This window comes from Procambarus clarkii, chromosome 14 (assembly GCF_040958095.1).
Source record: "Procambarus clarkii isolate CNS0578487 chromosome 14, FALCON_Pclarkii_2.0, whole genome shotgun sequence".
NCBI lineage: Eukaryota > Metazoa > Arthropoda > Malacostraca > Decapoda > Cambaridae > Procambarus > Procambarus clarkii.
This window is the reverse complement of record NC_091163.1, coordinates 4,844,558-4,869,021: the sequence shown is the minus strand read 5'-3', so window position 1 is coordinate 4,869,021 and position 24,464 is coordinate 4,844,558. Positions and strand designations below refer to the sequence as shown.

The following is a 24,464-nucleotide window of genomic DNA, read 5'->3' as shown; positions in this document are numbered from 1 at the left end:
GACGTCTGGAGAGTGCAGGACAGGCGCGCCTTCTGAATCCCCCCCCCACCACCACACCCCCACCACCACCACTACCACACCACCACTACTATCACCAACACCCCCACCACCACCACCACCACCACCACACACCACCTTCCTAGAAGGCCGTCACCCTCCTAGCTATTTTATCCTGCAATGGATAACAGGGGTCCACTACCACTCACAGGATGGGTATGGGGTCCACTACCACTCACAGGATGGGTATGGGGTCCACTACCACTCACAGGATGGGTATGGGGTCCACTACCACTCACAGGATGGGTATGGGGTCCACTACCACTCACAGGATGGGTATGGGGTCCACTACCACTCACAGGATGGGTATGGGGTCCACTACCACTCACAGGATGGGTATGGGGTCCACTACCACTCACAGGATGGGTATGGGGCCCACTACCACCCACGGGATGGGTATGGGGTCTACTACCACTCACAGGATGGGTATGGGGCCCACTACCACTCACAGGATGGGTTTGGGGTTCACTACCACCCACGGGATGGGTATGGGGTCCACTACCACTCACAGGATGGGTATGGGGTCCACTACCACTCACAGGATGGGTATGGGGTCCACTACCACTCACAGGATGGGTATGGGGTCCACTACCACTCACAGGATGGGTATGGGGCCCACTACCACTCACAGGATGGGTATGGGGTCCACTACCACTCACAGGATGGGTATGGGGTCCACTACCACTCACAGGATGGGTATGGGGTCCACTACCACTCACAGGATGGGTATGGGGTCCACTACCACTCACAGGATGGGTATGGGGTCCACTACCACTCTCAGGATGGGTATGGGGTCCACTACCACTCACAGGATGGGTATGGGGTCCACTACCACTCACAGGATGGGTATGGGGTCCACTACCACTCACAGGATGGGTATGGGGTCCACTACCACTCACAGGATGGGTATGGGGTCCACTACCACTCTCAGGATGGGTATGGGGGCCACTACCACTCTCAGGATGGGTATGGGGTCCACTACCACTCACAGGATGGGTATAGGGCACAATATTGCGCCCCAATTCGGGTCTCAATGTTCAATACATCCTCGTGGCCCAAGACAATTCTTTCCTCCAGATTGATACATTTGCTTGGACTGTACTGAATATAATGTGTCGTGCCTTGATACCAATGACAAGAACTCTCATTACCCACTTAAAGCCAACGTTGAAGACTATATGTTATCAGTAACGTCAGTCCTCCATTATATCATTATATATTGTTAAGATATATTAGTTGCAGTCGGAGAGCCCTGTTATAGCTGTCAGTGTAATTATAAGGTGTGTAATGTTGTAAGATGTGTCGTTGAGGTCTGATATAAACACCTTTTGTGCCCTCTGTAGTCCTTTTTGCGCTACCGCTCACAGGACGAGTATGGGGTGCACAATAAACTACCGCTCACAGGACGAGTATGGGGTGCACAATAAACTACCGCTCACAGGACGAGTATGGGGTGCACAATAAACTACCGCTCACAGGACGAATATGGGGTGCACAATAAACTACCGCTCACAGGACGAGTATGGGGTGCACAATAAACTACCGCTCACAGGACGAGTATGGGGTGCATAATAAACTACCGCTCACAGGACGAGTATGGGGTGCACAATAAACTACCGCTCACAGGACGAGTATGGGGTGCACAATAAACTACCGCTCACAGGACGAGTATGGGGTGCACAATAAACTACCGCTCACAGGATGAGTATGGGGTGCACAATAAACTACCGCTCACAGGACGAGTATGGGGTGCACAATAAACTACCGCTCACAGGATGAGTATGGGGTGCACAATAAACTACCGCTCACAGGACGAGTATGGGGTGCACAATAAACTACCGCTCACAGGACGAGTATGGGGTGCACAATAAACTACCGCTCACAGGACGAGTATGGGGTGCACAATAAACTACCGCTCACAGGACGAGTATGGGGTGCACAATAAACTACCGCTCACAGGACGAGTATGGGGTGCACAATAAACTACCGCTCACAGGACGAGTATGGGGTGCACAATAAACTACCACTAACAACACTACCAACCAGATGTAACACAAACAAGGAACAACGGTATCAAGCCTAAACAAGCCACAATGTTGGGCAACAACAACAAAACAGGAAATTCCTTTTCACTAGTGTTAATGGCTATCAGGTAAATTCAGGTAAATATCCAAAATCTCCATTCTGTTTTTTCAATTACCGCTGAAAATTCAGAGAAAATTACATTTTTGCTATAATGGAGAGAGAGAGTCGTACTGGCCCGAATTTTATCCCGGTACAACTCGACTTCTTAGGCTATTGTCGGAAATCCCGGCACCATTTAATAATATTACATACAATAGGCAGATAATATTGCTGCTGCCGTTGTATACACAAGTTACCCATAGAAAATGTAGCTTGTAGTGGAATTTTCCGTCAGTAGAAAACGGGATATCATTGCCACATAGTACTATAAATTCACCAGCTATTCTGTTAGAAATTATTCTTAAATACAGTAGTCTTTGGACTTATTATATCATAAAAAACATCTTATTTGAATTAATTACCAGTACCAAAATAGAATAAATGTGACCCTTCTATCACTTATTGACATCTGGACAAAGTGAGCCAAGGAGCTGTGGTGAGAGAGGTCAGCCATTGTTAAGACCAGAGTCGTTGGAGCACATTCCGCTCCTATAATCCTCTTGGGCGAAGTGTTATGGAGATCAACTTAAGTGTTCTACCATCATCAACACGCTGTCAACAACCACAAGGGAAGTGTCTTTCCGAAATCTTATCTAAGTCCTTATCCTTGGTCCTTATCTAATAATATACAATGTTTTCTCCGATATAGCTGTCATATATTAGGATTCCGTCTTTACAGCTAGAGCCCTTTGACAGGTACAAGAAGAGGAAGCAAGAATTAATCTTGGTACATCAGTTACTTGGGGTGATGGAAGCTAGCTTCACACGAGGATAATTTGGTGTCTGCATCCTAGTTATATTTGGTGGACTAAGCCTACCATGCAATAAGATAAGGAACCTCCTCAATTTATATACTAATATATGTAGTTCAATACTGTAGTTTGATTGGCTGCATGTAAATAAATTTAATATAAACCCCCCTAATGTGTAAGGATCGATTTGTGAGAAATATTGCAAAAATACAGTGCACTTAACATTATACAAATTGCTATCGAAATATATAAATTAACGTAAATATAAATTCTATATAAATTCATATTAAATAAATATAAATCTCACAGGTCGGTTCCCACATGCTATGACCTTCCATAGCCTAAGAACTAGAGAACTAGAAGCCTAACAACTAGAACTTCCATCTGTTCCTCCTCGTTCAAGACGTCTATGTAAGGTTGGCGCCAACGACCTCGTTCTTAAAGTGATAACATTATGCAACACTCTTTACTCTCAAAGATTTTTCTTTGTATAAAAGTAGTTTGTATATCTACTTATTTTGATCTCAAAACGGCGCGCGCAGAGAAACGACTGGAGAAAATATTTACCTTTTTTTCAACCTGAATTTACCTGAGGGCCACTACCCTCGACGAGGACAGGAAGCCGGCGGCTTGTTAAAGTTCCCTTCCCCATAAAGGGTTTGGTAGGGATCCATATTTAGGTAATGGGTTCCTCTGGAGTGGAAACTGCTTAACAAGTCACAAATACATTCAGAGGATTAACATAAACATTTATACAGGTTCTCATCGCCGGCATTTACTCTATGAATAGTTGATGAACATTGACACTACTTTTACCCTCTTGTGAGTAATTCAATGACAATAAATGTATGTAAATATACTCATTTATTCACGAGTGAATGTGGACCAATAACTCCGAGCGGGTTCTTGGTTCAACTTTTTTTGTCAACAAACCCGCCGCGTCCAGCCACACTCTTGTCTGGCTAATTTAAAAATACGACAATGTCACCCTTGACTGATTGTGCCACACCTCCTGTCTCATTTGTGCTTTGTCGCGTCACATTACACCTCTGCTGCTCCTTGCGTCACACCTCTGCTGCTCCTTGCGTCACACCTCTGCTGCTCCTTGCGTCACACCTCTGCTGCTCCTTGCGTCACACCTCTGCTGCTCCTTGCCGCACACCTCTGCTGCTCCTTGCGTCACACCTCTGCTCCTCCTTGCGTCACACCTCTGCTCCTCCTTGCGTCACACCTCTGCTGCTCCTTGCGTCACACCTCTGTTCTCCCGCCCCCTGGGTTCTGCTAGGTGGATTTAATGGGTGTTTGAACACCCGTGAATTAGTGTTCAAAATGAACACTAGTGCCTGGGTGTTCGATAAACCGGAACACTGATGGATGACACGGAAATGAGGAGGCACTGAAAGTCGTCCTTGGAACCATTATCTAAAGTGACTTTCAACTTTCAACGCGGTGATTAACGCTCAGAACTGCTACAAGAACTCTCAGAGGTGATACGTGGTTGTTGGTGGGGGGTGGGACACCACGCCAGGCAGCAGACCAGCACCAGGGTGGACACCACGCCAAGCAGCAGACCAGCACCAGGGTGGACACCACGCCAAGCAGCAGACCAGCACCAGGGTGGACACCACGCCAAGCAGCAGACCAGCACCAGGGTGGACACCACGCCGCCAAGCAGCAGACCAGCACCAGGGTGGACACCACGCCGCCAAGCAGCAGACCAGCACCAGGGTGGACACCACGCCGCCAGGCAGCAGACCAGCACCAGGGTGGACACGCCACCACGCAGCAGACCAGCACCAGGGTGGACACCACGCCGCCAGGCAGCAGACCAGCACCAGGGTGGACACGCCACCACGCAGCAGACCAGCACCAGGGTGGACACCACGCCGCCAGGCAGCACACCAGCACCAGGGTGGACACCAAGCCAGGCAGCAGACCTGCACCAAGGTGGACACCACGCCGCCAGGCAGCAGACCAGCACCAGGGTGAACACCACGCCGCCAGGCAGCAGACCAGCACCAGGGTGGACACCAAGCCAGGCAGCAGACCAGCATCAGGGTGGACACCACGCAGCCAGGCAGCAGACTAGCACCAGGGTGGGCACCACGCCGCCAGGCAGCAGACCAGCACCAGGGTGGACACCAAGCCAGGCAGCAGACCAGCATCAGGGTGGACACCAAGCCAGGCAGCAGACCAGCATCAGGGTGGACACCAAGTCAGGCAGCAGACCTGCACCAGGGTGGACACCACGCCAGGCAGCAGACCAGCACCAGGGTGGACACCACGCCAGGCAGCAGACCAGCATCAGGGTGGACACCACGCCGCCAGGCAGCAGACCAGCACCAGGGTGGACACCACGCCGCCAGGCAGCAGACCAGCACCAGGGTGGACACCACGCCGCCAGGCAGCAGACCAGCACCAGGGTGGACACCACGCCGCCAGGCAGCAGACCAGCACCAGGGTGGACACCACGCCAAGCAGCAGACCAGCACCAGGGTGGACACCACGCCAAGCAGCAGACCAGCACCAGGGTGGACACCACGCCAAGCAGCAGACCAGCACCAGGGTGGACACCACGCCGCCAAGCAGCAGACCAGCACCAGGGTGGACACCACGCCGCCAAGCAGCAGACCAGCACCAGGGTGGACACCACGCCGCCAGGCAGCAGACCAGCACCAGGGTGGACACGCCACCACGCAGCAGACCAGCACCAGGGTGGACACCACGCCGCCAGGCAGCAGACCAGCACCAGGGTGGACACGCCACCACGCAGCAGACCAGCACCAGGGTGGACACCACGCCGCCAGGCAGCACACCAGCACCAGGGTGGACACCAAGCCAGGCAGCAGACCTGCACCAAGGTGGACACCACGCCGCCAGGCAGCAGACCAGCACCAGGGTGAACACCACGCCGCCAGGCAGCAGACCAGCACCAGGGTGGACACCAAGCCAGGCAGCAGACCAGCATCAGGGTGGACACCACGCAGCCAGGCAGCAGACTAGCACCAGGGTGGGCACCACGCCGCCAGGCAGCAGACCAGCACCAGGGTGGACACCAAGCCAGGCAGCAGACCAGCATCAGGGTGGACACCAAGCCAGGCAGCAGACCAGCATCAGGGTGGACACCAAGTCAGGCAGCAGACCTGCACCAGGGTGGACACCACGCCAGGCAGCAGACCAGCACCAGGGTGGACACCACGCCAGGCAGCAGACCAGCATCAGGGTGGACACCACGCCGCCAGGCAGCAGACCAGCACCAGGGTGGACACCACGCCGCCAGGCAGCAGACCAGCACCAGGGTGGACACCACGCCGCCAGGCAGCAGACCAGCACCAGGGTGGACACCACGCCGCCAGGCAGCAGACCAGCACCAGGGTGGACACCAAGCCAGGCAGCAGACCAGCACCAGGGTGGACACCACGCCGCCAGGCAGCAGACCAGCACCAGGGTGGACACCACGCCGCCAGGCAGCAGACCAGCACCAGGGTGGACACCAAGCCAGGCAGCAGACCAGCACCAGGGTGGACACCAAGCCAGGCAGCAGACCAGCACCAGGGTGGACACCAAGTCAGACAGCAGACCAGCACCAGGGTGGACACCACGCCGCCAGGCAGCAGACCAGCACCAGGGTGGACACCAAGCCAGACAGCAGACCAGCACCAGGGTGGACACCACGCCGCCAGGCAGCAGACCAGCACCAGGGTGGACACCACGCCGCCAGGCAGCAGACCAGCACCAGGGTGGACACCACGCCGCCAGGCAGCAGACCAGCACCAGAGTGGACACCACGCCTCCAGGCAGCAGACCAGCACCAGGGTGGACACCACGCCGCCAGGCAGCAGACCAGCACCAGGGTGGACACCAAGCCAGACAGCAGACCAGCACCAGAGTGGACACCACGCCGCCAGGCAGCAGACCAGCACCAGGGTGGACACCACGCCGCCAGGCAGCAGACCAGCACCAGGGTGGATACCACGCCGCCAGGCAGCAGACCAGCACCAGAGTGGGCACCAAGCCAGGCAGCAGACCTGCACCAGGGTGGACACCACGCCGCCAGGCAGCAGACCAGCACCAGAGTGGACACCACGCCGCCAGGCAGCAGACCAGCACCAGGGTGGACACCACGCCGCCAGGCAGCAGACCAGCACCAGGGTGGACACCAAGCCAGGCAGCAGACCAGCACCAGGGTGGACACCAAGCCAGGCAGCAGACCAGCACCAGGGTGGACACCACGCCGCCAGGCAGCAGACCAGCACCAGGGTGGACACCACGCCGTCAGGCAGCAGACCAGCACCAGAGTGGACACGCCGCCAGGCTGCAGACCAGCACCAGGGTGGACACCACGCCGCCAGGCAGCAGACCAGCACCAGGGTGGACACCACGCCGCCAGGCAGCAGACCAGCACCAGGGTGGACACCACGCCGCCAGGCAGCAGACCAGCACCAGGGTGGACACCACGCCGCCAGGCTGCCGACCAGCACCAGGGTGGACACCACGCCGCCAGGCAGCAGACCTGCACCAGGGTGGACACCACGCCGCCAGGCAGCAGACCAGCACCAGGGTGGACACCACGCCGCCAGGCAGCAGACCAGCACCAGGGTGGACACGCCGCCAGGCAGCAGACCAGCACCTGGATGGACACTACGCCGCCAGGCAGCAGACCAGCACCAGGGTGGACACCACGCCGCCAGGCAGCAGACCAGCACCAGGGTGGACACCACGCCGCCAGGCAGCAGACCAGCACCAGGGTGGACACGCCGCCAGGCAGCAGACCAGCACCAGAGTGGACACGCCGCCAGGCAGCAGACCAGCACCAGGGTGGACACCACGCCGCCAGGCAGCAGACCTGCACCAGAGTGGACACGCCGCCAGGCAGCAGACCAGCACCAGGGTGGACACCACGCCAGGCAGCAGACCAGCACCAGAGTGAACACCACGCCGCCAGGCAGCAGACCAGCACCAGAGTGGACACCACGCCGCCAGGCAGCAGACCAGCACCAGAGTGGACACCACGCCAGGCAGCAGACCAGCACCAGGGTGGACACCACGCCGCCAGGCAGCAGACCAGCACCAGGGTGGACACCACGCCAGGCAGCAGACCAGCACCAGAGTGGACACCACGCCGCCAGGCAGCAGACCAGCACCAGGGTGGACACCACGCCGCCAGGCAGCAGACCAGCACCAGGGTGGACACGCCGCCAGGCAGCAGACCAGCACCAGGGTGGACACCACGCCGCCAGGCAGCAGACCTGCACCAGGGTGGACACCACGCCGCCAGGCAGCAGACCAGCACCAGGGTGGACACCACGCCGCCAGGCAGCAGACCTGCACCAGAGTGGACACCACGCCGCCAGGCAGCAGACCAGCACCAGGGTGGACACCACGCCGCCAGGCAGCAGACCTGCACCAGGGTGGACACCACGCCGCCAGGCAGCAGACCAGCACCAGGGTGGACACCACGCCGCCAGGCAGCAGACCTGCACCAGGGTGGACACCAAGCCAGGCAGCAGACCTGCACCAGGGTGGACACCACGCCGCCAGGCAGCAGACCAGCACCAGGGTGGACACCACGCCGCCAGGCAGCAGACCTGCACCAGGGTGGACACCACGCCGCCAGGCAGCAGACCTGCACCAGGGTGGACACCACGCCGCCAGGCAGCAGACCTGCACCAGGGTGGACACCACGCCGCCAGGCAGCAGACCAGCACCAGGGTGGACACCACGCCGCCAGGCAGCAGACCAGCACCAGGGTGGACACCACGCCGCCAGGCAGCAGACCTGCACCAGGGTGGACACCAAGCCAGGCAGCAGACCTGCACCAGGGTGGACACCACGCCGCCAGGCAGCAGACCAGCACCAGGGTGGACACCACGCCGCCAGGCAGCAGACCAGCACCAGGGTGGACACCACGCCGCCAGGCAGCAGACCAGCACCAGGGTGGACACCACGCCGCCAGGCAGCAGACCAGCACCAGGGTGGACACCACGCCGCCAGGCAGCAGACCAGCACCAGGGTGGACACCACGCCGCCAGGCAGCAGACCAGCACCAGGGTGGACACCACGCCGCCAGGCAGCAGACCAGCACCAGGGTGGACACCACGCCGCCAGGCAGCAGACCAGCACCAGGGTGGACACCACGCCGCCAGGCAGCAGACCAGCACCAGGGTGGACACCACGCCGCCAGGCAGCAGATAAGTATTATTTATACTTTCCATAACAGTTCCGCACTCATTGATAGCTTTAAGTAATAGCCCTCAGCTTACCGTCACTACAGCCAAAACTAATAAGTGAAAATAAATTTGAAAATACAAAATGCCGCCATTGGCCCTTTCGCCGCGAGATTTCACCAATTTTCCAGAACATTGCTTACGTCAGCCTCGGAGATCAACAGGTTATGGGCAGCGCGCGTGAGAGATGTGCCCAGCCTCCAGCTCCTGAGATGAGATCACCTGGTGTACATCCCCTCTCTGCCCCCTCCACAGCATCCTCGCCCCTTCTCTCTCTCTCTCTCTCTCTCCCTTACTCCCTCCTCTCTCTACTTGTGTCTTTCTTCTCCCTCTCACTACCCCTCTCTCTTGCACTCTCTCACAGACGATCATCCTGTGGATTAAACCTTCACTCCAGGAATGTTGCTGGCGGGGACCTTTCACCTAAGTCAGCCATGCCGCCCTTGTGTGTGTACTCACCTAGTTGTGCTTGCGGGGGTTGAGCTCTGGCTCTTTGGGCCAGCCTCTTATCTGTCACTCAATCAATTGATTTTTCTTTGTCCTTTTTTTTCCACACACACCCAGGAAACAGCCCGTAGCAGCTGTCTAACTCCCAGGTACCTACTTACTGCTAGGTGAACAGGGGCATCAGTGTGAAAGAAACTGCCCATTTGTTTCTGTATCCACCAGGGATCGAACCTGGACCATTAAGACTACGAATCCCAAGCGCTATCCACTCAGCCATCAGGTCCCCGTCAGGCCCAGGTGTGTGTGTGTGTACTCACCTATTTGTGCTTGCGGGGGTTGAGCTTTGGTTCTTTGGTCCCGCCTCTCAACTGTCAATCAACTGGTGTACAGGTTCCTGAGCCTATTGGGCTCTATCATATCTACACTTGAAACTGTGTATGGAGTCAGCCTCCACCACATCGCTTCCTAATGCATTCCATTTGTCAACCACTCTGACACTAAAAAAATTATTTTTAATATCTCTGTGGCTCTGTGTATCTCTTTTAGAATCTCTGTGGGAGCCGGTCGGCCGAGTGGACAGCACACTGGGCTTGTGATCCTGTGGTCCCGGGTTCGATCCCGGGCGCCGGCGAGAAACAATGGGCAGAGTTTCTTTCACCCTATGCCCCTGTTACCTAGCAGTAAAATAGGTACCTGGGTGTTAGTCAGCTGTCACGGGCTGCTTCCTGGGGGTGGAGGCCTGGTCGAGGACCGGGCCGCGGGGACACTAAAGCCCCGAAATCATCTCAAGATAACCTCAAGAAGGCTCATTTGGGCACTCAGTTTCCACCTGTGTCCCCTAGTGCGTGTGCCCCTTGTGTTAAATAGACTGTCTTTATCAACCCTATCAATTCCCTTGAGAATCTTGAATGTGGTGATCATGTCCCCCCTAACTCTTCTGTCTTCCAGTCTTTGTGTGTGTGTGTGTGTGTGTGTGTGTGTGTGTGTGTGTGTGTGTGTGTGAGAGAGAGAGAGTGAGTGAGTACCTATCAGTAACTATGGAGAAGTGAGGTCCCACCCCACCCCCACCCACTCCTAGCTTCTCACACAGACACTAGTTAGTGGGGGAATAGTGACTCGTGTGTGTCAATCCCATAGACAATCACTCCTCGATCGTTGCCACCTTTCCAGGGCACCATCTGTGGCTGGGGACTACAGGTGGCGATTCTCCTAACCCTGGGCACTCCTTGCGTATAAATTCTGTTAGCAGGAACTGGGTCATGATCTCACACACTACCATAATTAAATGTTCAGTCATTTGACCCTCCAGACCTGCCGGTATGAGGTACCTGGAGCTTTGCAATTACGTATTAACTCTCGTGTTCTTGAGAATATCCGCATAATGCACCTAGAGCTTACCAGCACAGACTACTGGTCACATGACCCCCTGTATGACTAAGCTTTCTGCTAAATGAGGGATTTTAGACTTATGGTGCATCTGTCACGGATAAGAACTTCTCCGTTTGCTCCGGGGCAGCAACAATATGTGTGCCAGTCCAGGTGGGGTTGAAAGTAACATAGGTATATATATATATATATATATATATATATATATATATATATATATATATATATATATATATATATATATAAATATATATATATATATATATATATATATATATATATATATATATATATACATATATATATATATATATATATATATATATATATATATATATATATATATATATATATATATATATATATATATATATAGGGTCAACGAGGTGCTTATGGATATGTAAATCATGAAGGCGTGTATGCTCATCATGACAAAGATCAAAGTACTTAGGCCACATAGAGGACCATACAAATTGTGAAACATAGCAGTGTCTGAAGGACTTATGCAAGTTCGAGTGTGGTGACAACGTCGCAATCGCCCATTAAGGAGCAGGAGGGGAAGGGGTTAAAAGGTGCAGTTGTCATAATGTTAGTTGGAGCCACTCCAGGTGGCAAGATAGGTCACCAGTAGAGGCTTGGGGCACAACCCTGCCAAGGAAGTGAGAAGGGAACGGAGAGGGTCATTTTGGGTAGTCAAAGATGAATTCCAGTGTGCGCCCAATGTAGCTGGTGCTATAGAGCCCCATCTTCAATCACTGGCTAATTCAGGAAGCCTGTTCACCCATTCCACGAGCTTGTGGTAGAGACATCAGTTCGCTTACTGTGTAACATTGATTTCAGACGTTTGGGCTCCAAAGTGGTATGTGGTATGCCCTTGCTGCCCTAGTATGTGGTATCCAAAGCCAATGGACACCACATACTAGGGCAGCAAGGTTGGCTGAGTGCTAGGCAATGCAGGAAAGGGTGCAGCATTTCAAGAGGTGCCCTCTCTTCTTAACTGGAGAATCCTACTTCTCCGACATTTTCATTTTCCGACACTGGTGCAAAGACTTCTTTCTCCCTCTTACCCCAGCCTGGACACACAACCAGCCTCAAAAGGCATCCTCTCAAACAGATGGTCCATTGACCCAAACAGGATCCATACATTAGTATAAATTTTGCATGTGCAATGCCCAGGGAGGGGGTAGGAGAGGGGGGGCTGAAGCAACCCACACCAGGAGAGGGGGGGGAGACAGAGGCACCCCCCTCCCCCCACTGACCTCTGGGAATCGTACGCGAGCCCCCTGACCATGACAAGGTGCTCTTGATGATAAAGTTCTACCTTGTAAAATCTTGTTGGCTTTATCATTAAAACTAATTATTGAAAACTCAAAATACATGATCTTTCTGTTCGAAAAACCAAGCTGCCTGTTCATTATTATATAATTTCTTTTTAGATATTCCTTTGATTTTGTTTGCCTCTTATTTATAGGCCTGCATGTGATAATATAGTTTTTAAAATAACAACACTACTTGCTCTTCCCCTTACGTGGTAATGAAGATCTCTTCGATCTATAATTAGGAAGCATTATTCCTCTTTTCAGAAATTTCCCTATAAACTGCTCCTTATTGCCAAAGATGTTTAACAAAATTAATGCAGCCATGCTGCAAACTTAATTGCCCTTCTAACCTATAACTGCAATAAATTATATTGGGCATACTGTAGTTTGATTTAATTGATTTTGTTATTAAATTCATTTGATCCATTTCAAAAGGGTATAGAATTATAGAACTATTAAATTGTCATAGGTGAGGGAAAGGCTCAAAGAATTGTAGAGTACATTAACTGCAACAGCAATTTTATTTAGTGGCAAACATATTTTACATGTAAAAGCCTCATTACTGCAAGAATAATAAGTCTGTACCATAGATTTATTAGCAGCATTTAAGCAGATTTTACTTTGTCTCAAAATACAAAAATAGTTCAAAATAACCTCTTCGAGATATCTTAAAAGCTCTGAAAGATAGAAATATTTATGAAATACAATACTTTTTTTTTTATTGATACACTCAAGTTAATTTTGACCGCTATAGTGCTCACATTTGCATTATTTTTTTATGGGAATATATAAAATCTTTCCCACTCTAAGTCATGATTATTATATTTTGTAGATACAGTATAACTAATCCAAATATATACAATATGTTTTGAGTGCATCTCTTGTGAAACGATCTCATGAGTACAGTATGCAGATGATAAACATATGCAATGATTATTAAGCATGAGATGTTGCGTGTACAGAAAGCAGCAACGTGTGACCAACATCTTAATATCTCTGTTTTCAAATGTTTATATTAGGAAAGTGCCTCCACTTTATATACTTTGTGGTTTAATGAACAAGTCAACAATTCATATTTCCTATTTTCCCAGTAATACATGCTCACAATGAAATTCTGCATCCTTGTATGTATATACAGTATATACGTATAATCAGTGTTATTCACATATCTATACATAGCATTATGCTTGTATTCTTACAGAAACATCTATATGTAGCTCTACAGCAGTACTGTATATACCTAAATTATGAGCAGATTAGATGGGAAGTTCCTCAGTGCTCACATAGACAACAAACTGAATTTACATTGTCATATACAAAATATAACCAAAATATTTCTAAAACAGTAGGCATTCTCTCCAAAATCAGATACTACATACTTCGCTCTGCCTTAGTAACTCTATATTATTCACTCATTTATCCATATCTCACCTCTGGTATTTGTGCCTTGGGATCTACCACTCTTAATCACTTTTGACCCCTAATTACTCAACATAAATCAGCAATTAGAGCAATAATACCCTCCAGTCCCAGACAGCACTCTGCTCCCTTAGTGAAATCCTTGAACATGTTAAATATCAAGCCACTGCACTACTCTCAAGTGTTTGCATTGTATCTTTAAAACCCTAAACTGCAATGCCAATCCTGATCTCAAGTGCTTCCTAGTGGGCTGCAATAGAACTCATGGACACCACACCAGAAATAAATATCCTTTTGATATTCCTAGAGTAAGACTTGACCAAAGTGCTATGTTACAGCATTACATAGCTTCTAATTTTAAAGATGATGTGCCATGGGAGTTCCACTGCTAGGAACACTAGTGTCGAACACAGTCAGCATACAGTTAAGAGCCTTATTATTGGGATTTAAAGATAAAACTGATCCCTGTAAGGAAAGCATACTGTATACACTACGTGCATTTCAGACTAGATTTATTTGATCCATAACCAGCAGCACACTTCTCGTCAGTGTACAGCTCCAGTGAAGAATTTTATTAAGTTTATAGTTACATTAATACAGAGATTAAACAAAATAAGAATTCTCTTGTGCATTAAGTACTGTAATTACAGAATAAAGGTCCTCAGGATTTAGTCTGTTTAGTTTCAACCTGTTTCTTGAACAATAATTTTTCAAGATGGAGGTTTCAAGAAAGGGGTCATAACTGTGTTGTTTTCTCTGCTAACTAATTACATTTTCATATCTATGACAAGAGTGGTCTGGGATAAGCATTTCTTTAAAAAATGACAATGTTGTCTAAATGAACACATGTGGAAACAGGAGCTTTGTCTAAAAAAAAAAATTGTTCACAAGAACCTCATAAGTACAGTTTTGAGAAAGATCATGTGAATGATATGTGTCGGAAGGTAAACTAAAATGCTCTTGTTATCCATGTGTTGGCAGTGTACACCCCATCATGTCAGGTGTTTGTTTCATAAACCAATTTCTGAAACATTAGCTGATATTTTCAACATTGTGAATGATTTTCTTATGATCAAGAAACATTATTTGACTTCAAATCACTCCTTCAAGCAAAGGTTTTGACATTAACCAGGCAGAAAATATCTCAAATATAAGAATTTATGCCCATGATATACCAAGAGCATTTTCCCCAGTCGCACCTTTGCTTGTGCAGATACAAAAATATGTACAGTACTTTTCATAATTCAAATCCGTGACGATGTGCACTGAAATTTGTAACTAGCTCATCAAGATTGTAACTTGCTTAGCTAAATGAGTTGTGGGGTTCAGTCCCTGAGCCCATTATGTGCCTTGCCTCTGTAACCCTTTCCACTACCATCCACAGGATGGGAATGGGGGTACATAATAAATGAACTAAACTAACTACTGTACTTGTTTTAACTTTACTTCAGATACCGAAATGATTAAATTCTCTCATACAGTATTCGTTAATTCTGCCTTTCAAGTCGTTTATGGCCTCATAAAAAGGTAGTAAGTAGATCTTCTGATATCACAACCCAAATCCCCAAATCCTTTTCAAAGCAAGTCACACGAACCTCCTCTTCATGTGATTTGTGACTGGCTGGCCTTATTGTCTATGGTAGCACTATTGTTGTGGAGGAAATGACACTGGCTACTTCATCACCATAATATGTTTCTTGGCTGTACAGTACTTGCACTACAGTGTTACATGGTAGTTGCACTCACACTACAGTGTCACATACAACAACATTCACAGTATGGGGTGCATAATAAATGAACTAAACTAACTAATTTACAGTGCTTCTTGGAAATAAATAAAATAATTATTAGAAGAAGGTGCCAAACCTGATAGAAGTCTTTCGTCACAGAACATTCAAAATGTTCTTAAGATATCATTCAGACTGCCAATATGAGAACTGAAAGATACGAGTCATATGTAACCATTGTTATTGTCTTTATTAGACCTCACTGTTACTTTTATCTGTATTTTTCTGCTAAATGTACTTGTACTTACCAGTGTGCAAAAAAAAAGCACTTGCTAGTTTTTTTGTTTTCTAGTCATTTGTTTTTGTATCGGGTCAATGGCTGCCTGATATCCTGGGGCCAGATTCACGAAGCAGTTATGCAAGTAGACTGTACTTACGAATGTGTACCCTTACATCTTTCCCCAATCTTTGACTGCTTTGGTTACATATTAATTAAACAGTTTACAAGCATGAAAACTTCCCATTCAACTGTTGTTATTGTTATAAACAGCCTCCTGGTGCTTTGGAGCTCATTTACTGTTTTATAATTGTAAACAAAGCCACCAGAGATTGGGAAAAGATGTACAGGTTTGGGTAAGTGCTTGCATAACTGCTTCGTGAATCTGGCTCCTGGGTGGTTGAATTTAGGAGTAGATTTCAACCCACGGGTGGTTGAATTATGCATGTTGCATAATCTATGGGATTCATTGTGGTTTGTTATTGCACTTTTTACTGACAGAGCAATATTTGGAAGTTTAGAAAGAGACTGAACTTTCAAACAGGTGAGGAAAGATCTGGACTGACTCAGTACAGTACAATATTCTAATACTTGCCGCTCATATATTTTTTGTAATATTATTCCTTTGTCTTTAATGGTGTTTCTTTGTTTTACTTATGCTATATATGGTAGGCCTCCAATACAGTTAGAAGGCCTATGAAATATTTGTATAGATGGTCTAGTACAGTACTGCCATACAGGATGTGCCTAGACCATGGCATCTTTTCCTAGGTGCCAATGTGATGTTAGCTCATTACTCTAAGTCATAGGACTTTCGTGTAATGATCAATAAAATCACAAAAACACATGATATGTCAGAAAATACTTAAGCCATATTCTAAAACTGAATCATTGCCCCTGACCACCTCAGACACATACATTACCATAATACTCTTTTATGTAAATTTCTTAAAAAAACAAAAAAAAAACAATGTACAGTACAGTATCTTTGATGAAAAACTAAAAGTGATGTAGAAAAGTGGTTGTGGCTGGGGGAAGTGTGGTGGCTTGCAGAGAAGTGTGGTGTTAGTTTTAGCAATGCTTCCAAAAACAAAAAAGCAGAGCAGATTTTAGAGATCATTGGCAGGATAGAGAGAGTAAAGTTGACTCATACCATGAACAGTTGAGGGCCACAGGGCAAACAACACTGCAATCCAGACATGACAAGGCTCATTTCATTGAAACTTTTATAATACTGAACAAGTTGGAGGATATTACTCCAGACAACTTCTTTATGAAGTCATCTGTAACACATACAAGGAGCAACAGCTTCAAGCTCAAGAAGTCACAATGTAGGACAGAAAATAGATGATGAATTTTCATCCATAGGGTTACAAACCCATGAAATTGCCTACCTGCTGAATCCATAAATGCAGACATTACTGTAGTTCAAATCCATTTGGGTAAGAAGAGGGTGGCTTAACTGAAGCAGTGTCTTTTATTTAGTTTTGGTGAGTAGGCTATTCCATGGGTTTATCACCCTATGGGTGAAAGAACATCACTTGTTACCTGTCCTATATTGTGGCAATTTCATTGTGAATTTTTTTCCTTGTGTTACATTGGGCTTCTGAAAGAAGCAGTCCAAATTAATGTCTTATAATTTGTTCAGTGTTTTACTGGGTAATGGGACCCAGCAGTATAATGCCTTATTGGCAGCTGTTATTCAAGAGGCCCTCAGCCTTCCCTGGTATGAGACTTCACTGACTTCTGGGAAGGTTTAGGTTGATTCACACTTTTTCAGTTAATTTGTCTTTAAATGTAAAGTGTTCTTTCTTGGATATATATTGACGAATGACCACTCTCTTTTCCTTGATATCAGATGTTAATTTGATATTCCTAGGGTTTGGTTGTTTTTTTTCTCCTCTTTTCAATTAGTTTCAATATCATGTTATTAAGGTGGTACAGTAGTTGTATGTATTGTATTTGTTCTTCATGCAAAGTACATTTTTCAGTATTGAAGATTATTTGGCAGTCTTCTGTTTGTGGAGTTCAGGTCCACTGAACACCCCAAATGCTCCCAGCCTCTCCTACACCACATACATGAACAAGGACTGGTTACATTCACAAACCACAATATGAAAATCTACTGGCACAGCCAGACCTACAGTTGGCTGGCATATGGTAGGACTGATCCCCTGACTGTTGCTGCTGGAGGTGGCTGTGCACCCAATACTCATCCTGCGAGCACCATTGCATACAAGAATTACAGATGCCACAAAAGATCTTAATCAGACCTTAGTGGGAATTGTTACATTTACAATTACATCAACTCCAGAGGTCTGGAGCTAATGTGGATGAATCTTGTTATTATATATATGCTGGTCCATGGGTGATTAATCTTGGCCAGTTTCAATGCAATTACCTCTCATTGGGTCTATGGCTGTGGCCTTAGGAGGCAGTTGATGCCTAACTGAAAGTTTGAGTCTTCACCATAACAATCACCTTTCATTTCTACTTCTTGACAGAACCTACAGCCTCTCAGACAATGTTGAATTCTGATGCCACTAGCACCGCTTTCTGAGAGCAGTGTCCTGATGCTGACTAGGTCTTCCTCTTATGAATTAATTTGTACCACTCTAAAATTTATTATGATTATATATTGTTTGTGTATTTCAGTGCACATACAGTATGTCTGGCTATTTTATAAAGTTGCCTAAACTACTTGAGCTCACTCGAGTCCCATTGTCTTGAGAGATAATGAGTTAACACGACACGGGTGATTTTAAGAGTTGGCATTATGTTCCCCACATCCTGTGCACATCAAATAGACAGTATGAACTTCAAGTTCATACAAGTCCTATCAAGTTCAAATAGTCTGAACACCAGTAACAAACGCTATATGTTGCTGCTCAAGCTTCCAGCATCCCTAGACACGCCTAAGATTTGACTCCAGTAGGTCATGTTCTCCCTGCACAAAAGCCATTTAAGATGCTGCGTGATACTCGTACATCCTTCCTATTTTCACAATGGATGCAGTGTACGACACCTCAGAAAATCGTCACTGCCCCCGATGAGAAGGTTAGGACATGTTTACCTGAGTTTACCTGAGGGATGCTATCTCGAGTGGCCTTGGCAGGGAAGGGAAGCTGGCAGCTGGTCAAAGATTGGCTCATTCCTGAGGATTTTTCTAGTTAGATTTTGAACTTAGCATTTAGGCTAAACAATTCTGTGGTTATATTAAACTATGGATGAAAAAGCATCTGTTGTTTGTCCCACAGTGTGACTTGAAGCCATTTCCTCTTGAGAGTTACATTGAACTTTTTAAAGAGGTACAGTAATCTGGATTAATATTTTCAAATCTGTTCAATCAACAGGAAGATCTTGATACTCTTGAAGTCCCTCACCACTCAGATGTTCAATGTCACACACCACCTGACCGAGTGAGTAGTAGTGGTCAGCTGGAGGTCAGTTCCAGTCTGTACTCTTGGGTTTGCTCTTGTCTTCAGTGTCAGCCTGCAAAGACCCATTACCACATAAAGACCACTTGTGCCAGTTTCTGCTGCCCTCTGACTGGTTTGAGATCATAAACATCAACATCATTGGTCACTTACTCTCCTGCTACCTTAAGCTTCTCATACCCCTTCATTCTGATGATGGTGACGACAATATTAGCATAAATAACTCCACTATGCTTGTTTTCTACACAAGTCATGTCTTGCTCAGTTTCTCAATAAGGTGTGGCTTTGTTTCCACAGAAAAAAACAGTACTGTAATGTGTCACTCAACACTACAAAAACTTTCCGACTCTCCTACACCACTGGCATGCACCAGGGCCAGCTATGTCTGCACTTCTCAGCCACTCCATGCTAATGCTCTCTGGTTTATTCTGATTGCTTTCTTTTAATTTAATGTAATCAATGCCCATCTGAAAACATTAGAATATTTACCCTCACCAGGAAAACATCTCCATCTCTCTCTCTCTCTCTTTCCATCTCTATCTCCCTCTCTCTCTCCATTTCTCTTTCCACTTTTCTTTCCATCTCTCTCTTTCTATCTCTCTCTTTCCATCTCTATCTCCCTCTCTCTCTCCATTTCTCTTTCCACTTTTCTTTCTATCTCTCTCTTTCCATCTCTGTCTCTCTCTCAGCAGTATATACAGCCTTAGTCAACACTATACTCTGAGGCCAAAAACATCACTGTCTAACCAGCAGTGGTCTTGATGCCAACTATGGGTTCCTCTTACGAATTAATTACCAATGGTTTCAGTGCCCAACTGTCTGCGTATTTTGAGATGATTAGACTATCAAAGCTCACAATGGTCACAATGCCTTAAGACAACCTAAGAGATTAAGATAACCTGAAGGTGGCCAGCTACGAATCAGAGAAAAATGCTTAGTGGTACAAATTTTGGTGAGTTTAATGAGGCAGTGTACAATGACAAAACTGATCTTAACAAAATGGCAAGTACTGTACAGAATTAAATTATTATATCTGTATATATATTATTATATTATAAATATCCTTGCTTATAACATTTGAGGGTGTAAACACACAAAAATATGCCTTCTATCAGTTTCGTAAGCACCCAAAATTTAAAAAAAAATAATAAAAATTATCAAAGTTCGGAATGGGTCTGGTACCAATTAATATAGATTTTCGAGACTACACTGTATATTTATTTACAATAATTATTTAAATAAGAATATACACTGTGGCACGCTGGTCAATGCGTTGGTTCACAACCAAAGGGATCCAGGTTCAGTTCCCGCATAGGAAGATGTTTGGGCACATTTTTCCTTCTAGAGAGGTTGGGGGGGGGGGGGAAGGAGCATTGATAAGTCTAATAAGCTTCCTGTTCATGACAATGGGAAATACCTAAACTAAATGGCACAAAATTCAATAACTATTTAAACACAGTTTACGTTTCAACCCAAATAACTTATATAATGGTGACTGCTTTGCTTGATGACCCAACATAAAGTGCTAAAACAAAATCAGCTTATACCAGAATAAAGTTAATTAGATACGTGGTCATGTCATATAATAAATAACGTGCTAAGGAAAACTTACATAATTTCAAGGTGTTGTACTTAAATAGATTTCAAGAGAAAAGTCTGTTTACCAAACAATTCACTACATAAATATAGGGAGATCTTATGGACACTCATTGTCTCATTATACCAAGAAGCTGCCAATTTTAAACTAATTATTAGTACTTTAACCCTTAAATGGCTCGGCTAATTAAAACTCCTACATTATGGTGCACATGAAACCAAAATTCAAATTTTTTTTTATATCATTAAAATGAGTCGGTGATGTTTTGGAAAACATTAAAAAAAAATCTCCTGGTTTTTTGGGTGTAATGAAGGGTTGAAATCTGTGTGTTGTCATACCATTTTGTAAGCTGGATGGATGAGTACTGGCACTGGTTGCTCTAAGTGTCTACTGACTGCCACCCTTCCCATGCTTGTGTTGCAGCATTGTAATAAAGTTATTTTTTCTATTTATGTTTATAATTTTTTGTGTGGGTGTGAAATGAACTCGTGTCAAGATAGTGGAATTAACGTTACATATTCATACCACATAAATATTTACATCATCCTTTTATGCACAGTGGAACATTGCACACTTTACAAATTGTTGCCACCAATCATCATTTCTTTTCTCTATGCTCTTTGTTCTTACAAAGTCTTCACGTAGGCTGTTGCCTCTTGCACTGCTGGAGAGTGAAACACAGACATTTCTTTCCTGCCTGCCTTCACTGTGCCACATACCAGTATTTGTAATATGCTCCAGCGAGTACTTGGCTAGATGTATTTATTTGTTTGTTTATATATACAAGAGTTCGTACATTCCTGTACAGCCACTAGTATGCATAGTGCTTCGGGCACGTCCTTAATTCTAAAATCCCCAGAATACGACCCGCCAAATCGTTTAACTGCCCATTTTACTGTTGGGTAAACAGAGGCTACAGTTAAGGATTGGCGCCCAGTAAATTCTTCCCTAGCCAGGATACGAATCTAGCCAAAACACTCAAGAAACATGAGGCGAGTGTCTTACCACTTCGCCACAGGGACTGTTTAACAAAGACTTGTACACCATGTAGACTGGTGTAATAACTATTGGTGTACAAAATGTATCTCTGTGCAATAGTGGGTCACCACAACACTTGGAATAAACATGGTGATTATCTTTTGCAACATCCACATTGGTCCCAAAATAGAGGATCATGTCACCCACAAGCTCTATCTCACAATCACACAACGCAAATATTTTCAGACCAAACCTGGGAAGTTTTGAAGGTACAATATGTACTGTTTGAACTATACATGTCCCTTTGAACAGCACAAGTGATTCATCAATTACAACCTTCAGTGGAGGTACATATAATTTGTTGTACTTTGCGTTCAATCTGCTATCATGTGCTTCATTTTCCACAATTTATCCATTTTATCATGTGTCATTGGAGTGTATCTGTAAAATGTAGACACCTGAAAAGACTGACAAATGTCTTGTGATATGTACCTGCTGATCAAGGGGGGTCAGAGGAGCAGTGTTCATGCTCCAGTAATCAGACAGTACATGTTTCTGTAAATGTAGCATCAATATGCTCAGTACAAGAACAGTGTACATTTTATGGATATTTGTCTCCTGTTGACATGAATGAGGTGGTAAATCCCCAGTTTTCATTGTTTCGTTGGCCTATAAATTAGTCTCACACACCATGTGGTCCACAAGCCCTTCATCAAAATACGGTACCCTGTAAAATAGTTAATATTTCTCATCACGGTCACCCCCTATCTTGAGGTTATCTTGAGATGATTTCAGGGCTTTCGAGTCCCCGCGGCCCGGTCCTCGACCAGGCCTCCACCCCCAGGAAGCAGTCCGTGACAGCTGACTAACACCCAGGTACCTATTTTACTGCTAGGTAACAGGGGCATAGGGTGAAAGAAACTCTGCCCATTGTTTCTCGCCGGCACCTGGGATCGAACCCAGGACCACAGGATCACAAGTCCAGCGTGCTGTCCGCTCGGCCGACCAGCCGACCCCTGACATGGGTACCATCAAAGTTAAGGATATTTGGAACAAAACTGTCCCCACATTCCCAAGCCAATGTAACTGGAGCTGCTGTTCTACCCCACCACTACCACAGTGCTTGTCACCACTCTCGCTATGACATATCTTGGCAAATGAAGCTCTACTTGTATGTGTGCCATGTCCACATTAACATTAGGGAGTAGTATCAGTAGTGTCTCCATGCACAATTTTGTGTTGTCGCTTGGGAGTGAAAATGAGGCTCCGGGAGAGTCACACACCACTGCCATGCCTCCAGCCACCTGTTATGTTACTACTGTATTACCAGCCACTATTTATTTATTTATTTTTATTTATTTATTTCTATATACAAGAGTTCTTACATTCTAGTACAACCACTAGCACACACAGCTTTTCAGGCAAGTCCTTAATCCTAATATTCCCCAGAATACGACCCCACCAAATCGTTTAACAACCAGGTACTCATTTTACTGTTGGGTAAACAGAGGCTACAGTTAAGGATTGGCGCCCAGTAACTCCTCCCCGGCCAGGATACGAACCCAAGCCAAAGCACTCGCAAAATGTGAGGCGAGTGTCTTACCACAGCACCACAGGGTAAGCCACTTTGGGATACAGTACCACTGCAACCCAAGGAAGGACTCATTATTTACCTGAATTTATCCTAAGGCCACTAACTAGTGGCCTTGACAAGGACAGGAAGCCGGCAACTTGACAAATGTCCTCCCCCATTTGTCCTGATGAATTTTTCTAGCTTGATTTTAAAATTCAAGAGTTTTGGAATTTATGGCATTACTAGGGACATTTAAAATTTAATTGGCCCATAAAATCTCATTTGACAACTCAAGCACAAGAGGTAATCACAGTAATTGGAGCCATTTAAGGGTTAATGATGCATTAATTACTTTCTTAAGAAGACAGCAAATAAAATATGAGCATTAATGTTATATTATGCAATACATGTAATCTTCACTATTTTTATCAAATCATATGATATGCCTAAAACAATTAACCAGTGTTTCTGCATCTACAGAACTTTTAGGAAAAACAATCTCTTTGGTCAAGGAAAAATTATGTCTAAAGCAAATGAGTTTGAGGCAATTATAATGTATATACATTATATGTATATGCATTATGTATATCAATATACTGTACCTAAGTAAACTATATTGTATTTTCTCAACACAAGCGTGGAAAATGTAATTTTCTCTTTCCAACATTCTTCAGACTATATACTACACATTTGTAAAATAGAAATTTCATACAAATTACTGTATACTATACTGAATGTTATTTCCCATCCGGATAAGAGGTATATTTCTACTACGAAACAGTGGGTTCATTATCTGGCACAGAACTAATCTTTCTTTGATGAAGTTTGTCCCGGGAGTTGGTGGAAAATGGCCGAATGAACATAGCTGAATGTGACTGCGAGGACCAATCATGTGTTTGAACAGGTGTTGAATACTGTCTCTGACAAGTCTTGTTGTACACTGGAAGAAGTTCATTGGCTTCACTTGAAAGTGCCTGAAAGAAAACAACACTATGAGATGACTTAAATAATCCATTGTGTTGGGGGGACAGGATGCCAGAGTATATTCAAACACATTTTGGCTTTTATCGAGGTCCTCCCCTCC

At 46.3% G+C, this 24,464-nt stretch overlaps 1 protein-coding gene across 1 annotated transcript in view; it reads right to left on the bottom strand.

The window, feature by feature from the left end:
• Window positions 1-12,859: 12,859 nt before the first annotated feature.
• Window positions 12,860-24,464, bottom strand: part of LOC138364575 (pyruvate dehydrogenase (acetyl-transferring) kinase, mitochondrial-like) — a 54,827-nt gene continuing 43,222 nt past the window's right edge. The window contains exon 8 of the mRNA XM_069324262.1: window positions 12,860-24,354. Within this exon, the coding sequence (XP_069180363.1) occupies window positions 24,151-24,354 (204 nt within the window). The 3' untranslated portion in view covers window positions 12,860-24,150. The remainder of the gene's footprint in view (window positions 24,355-24,464) is intronic.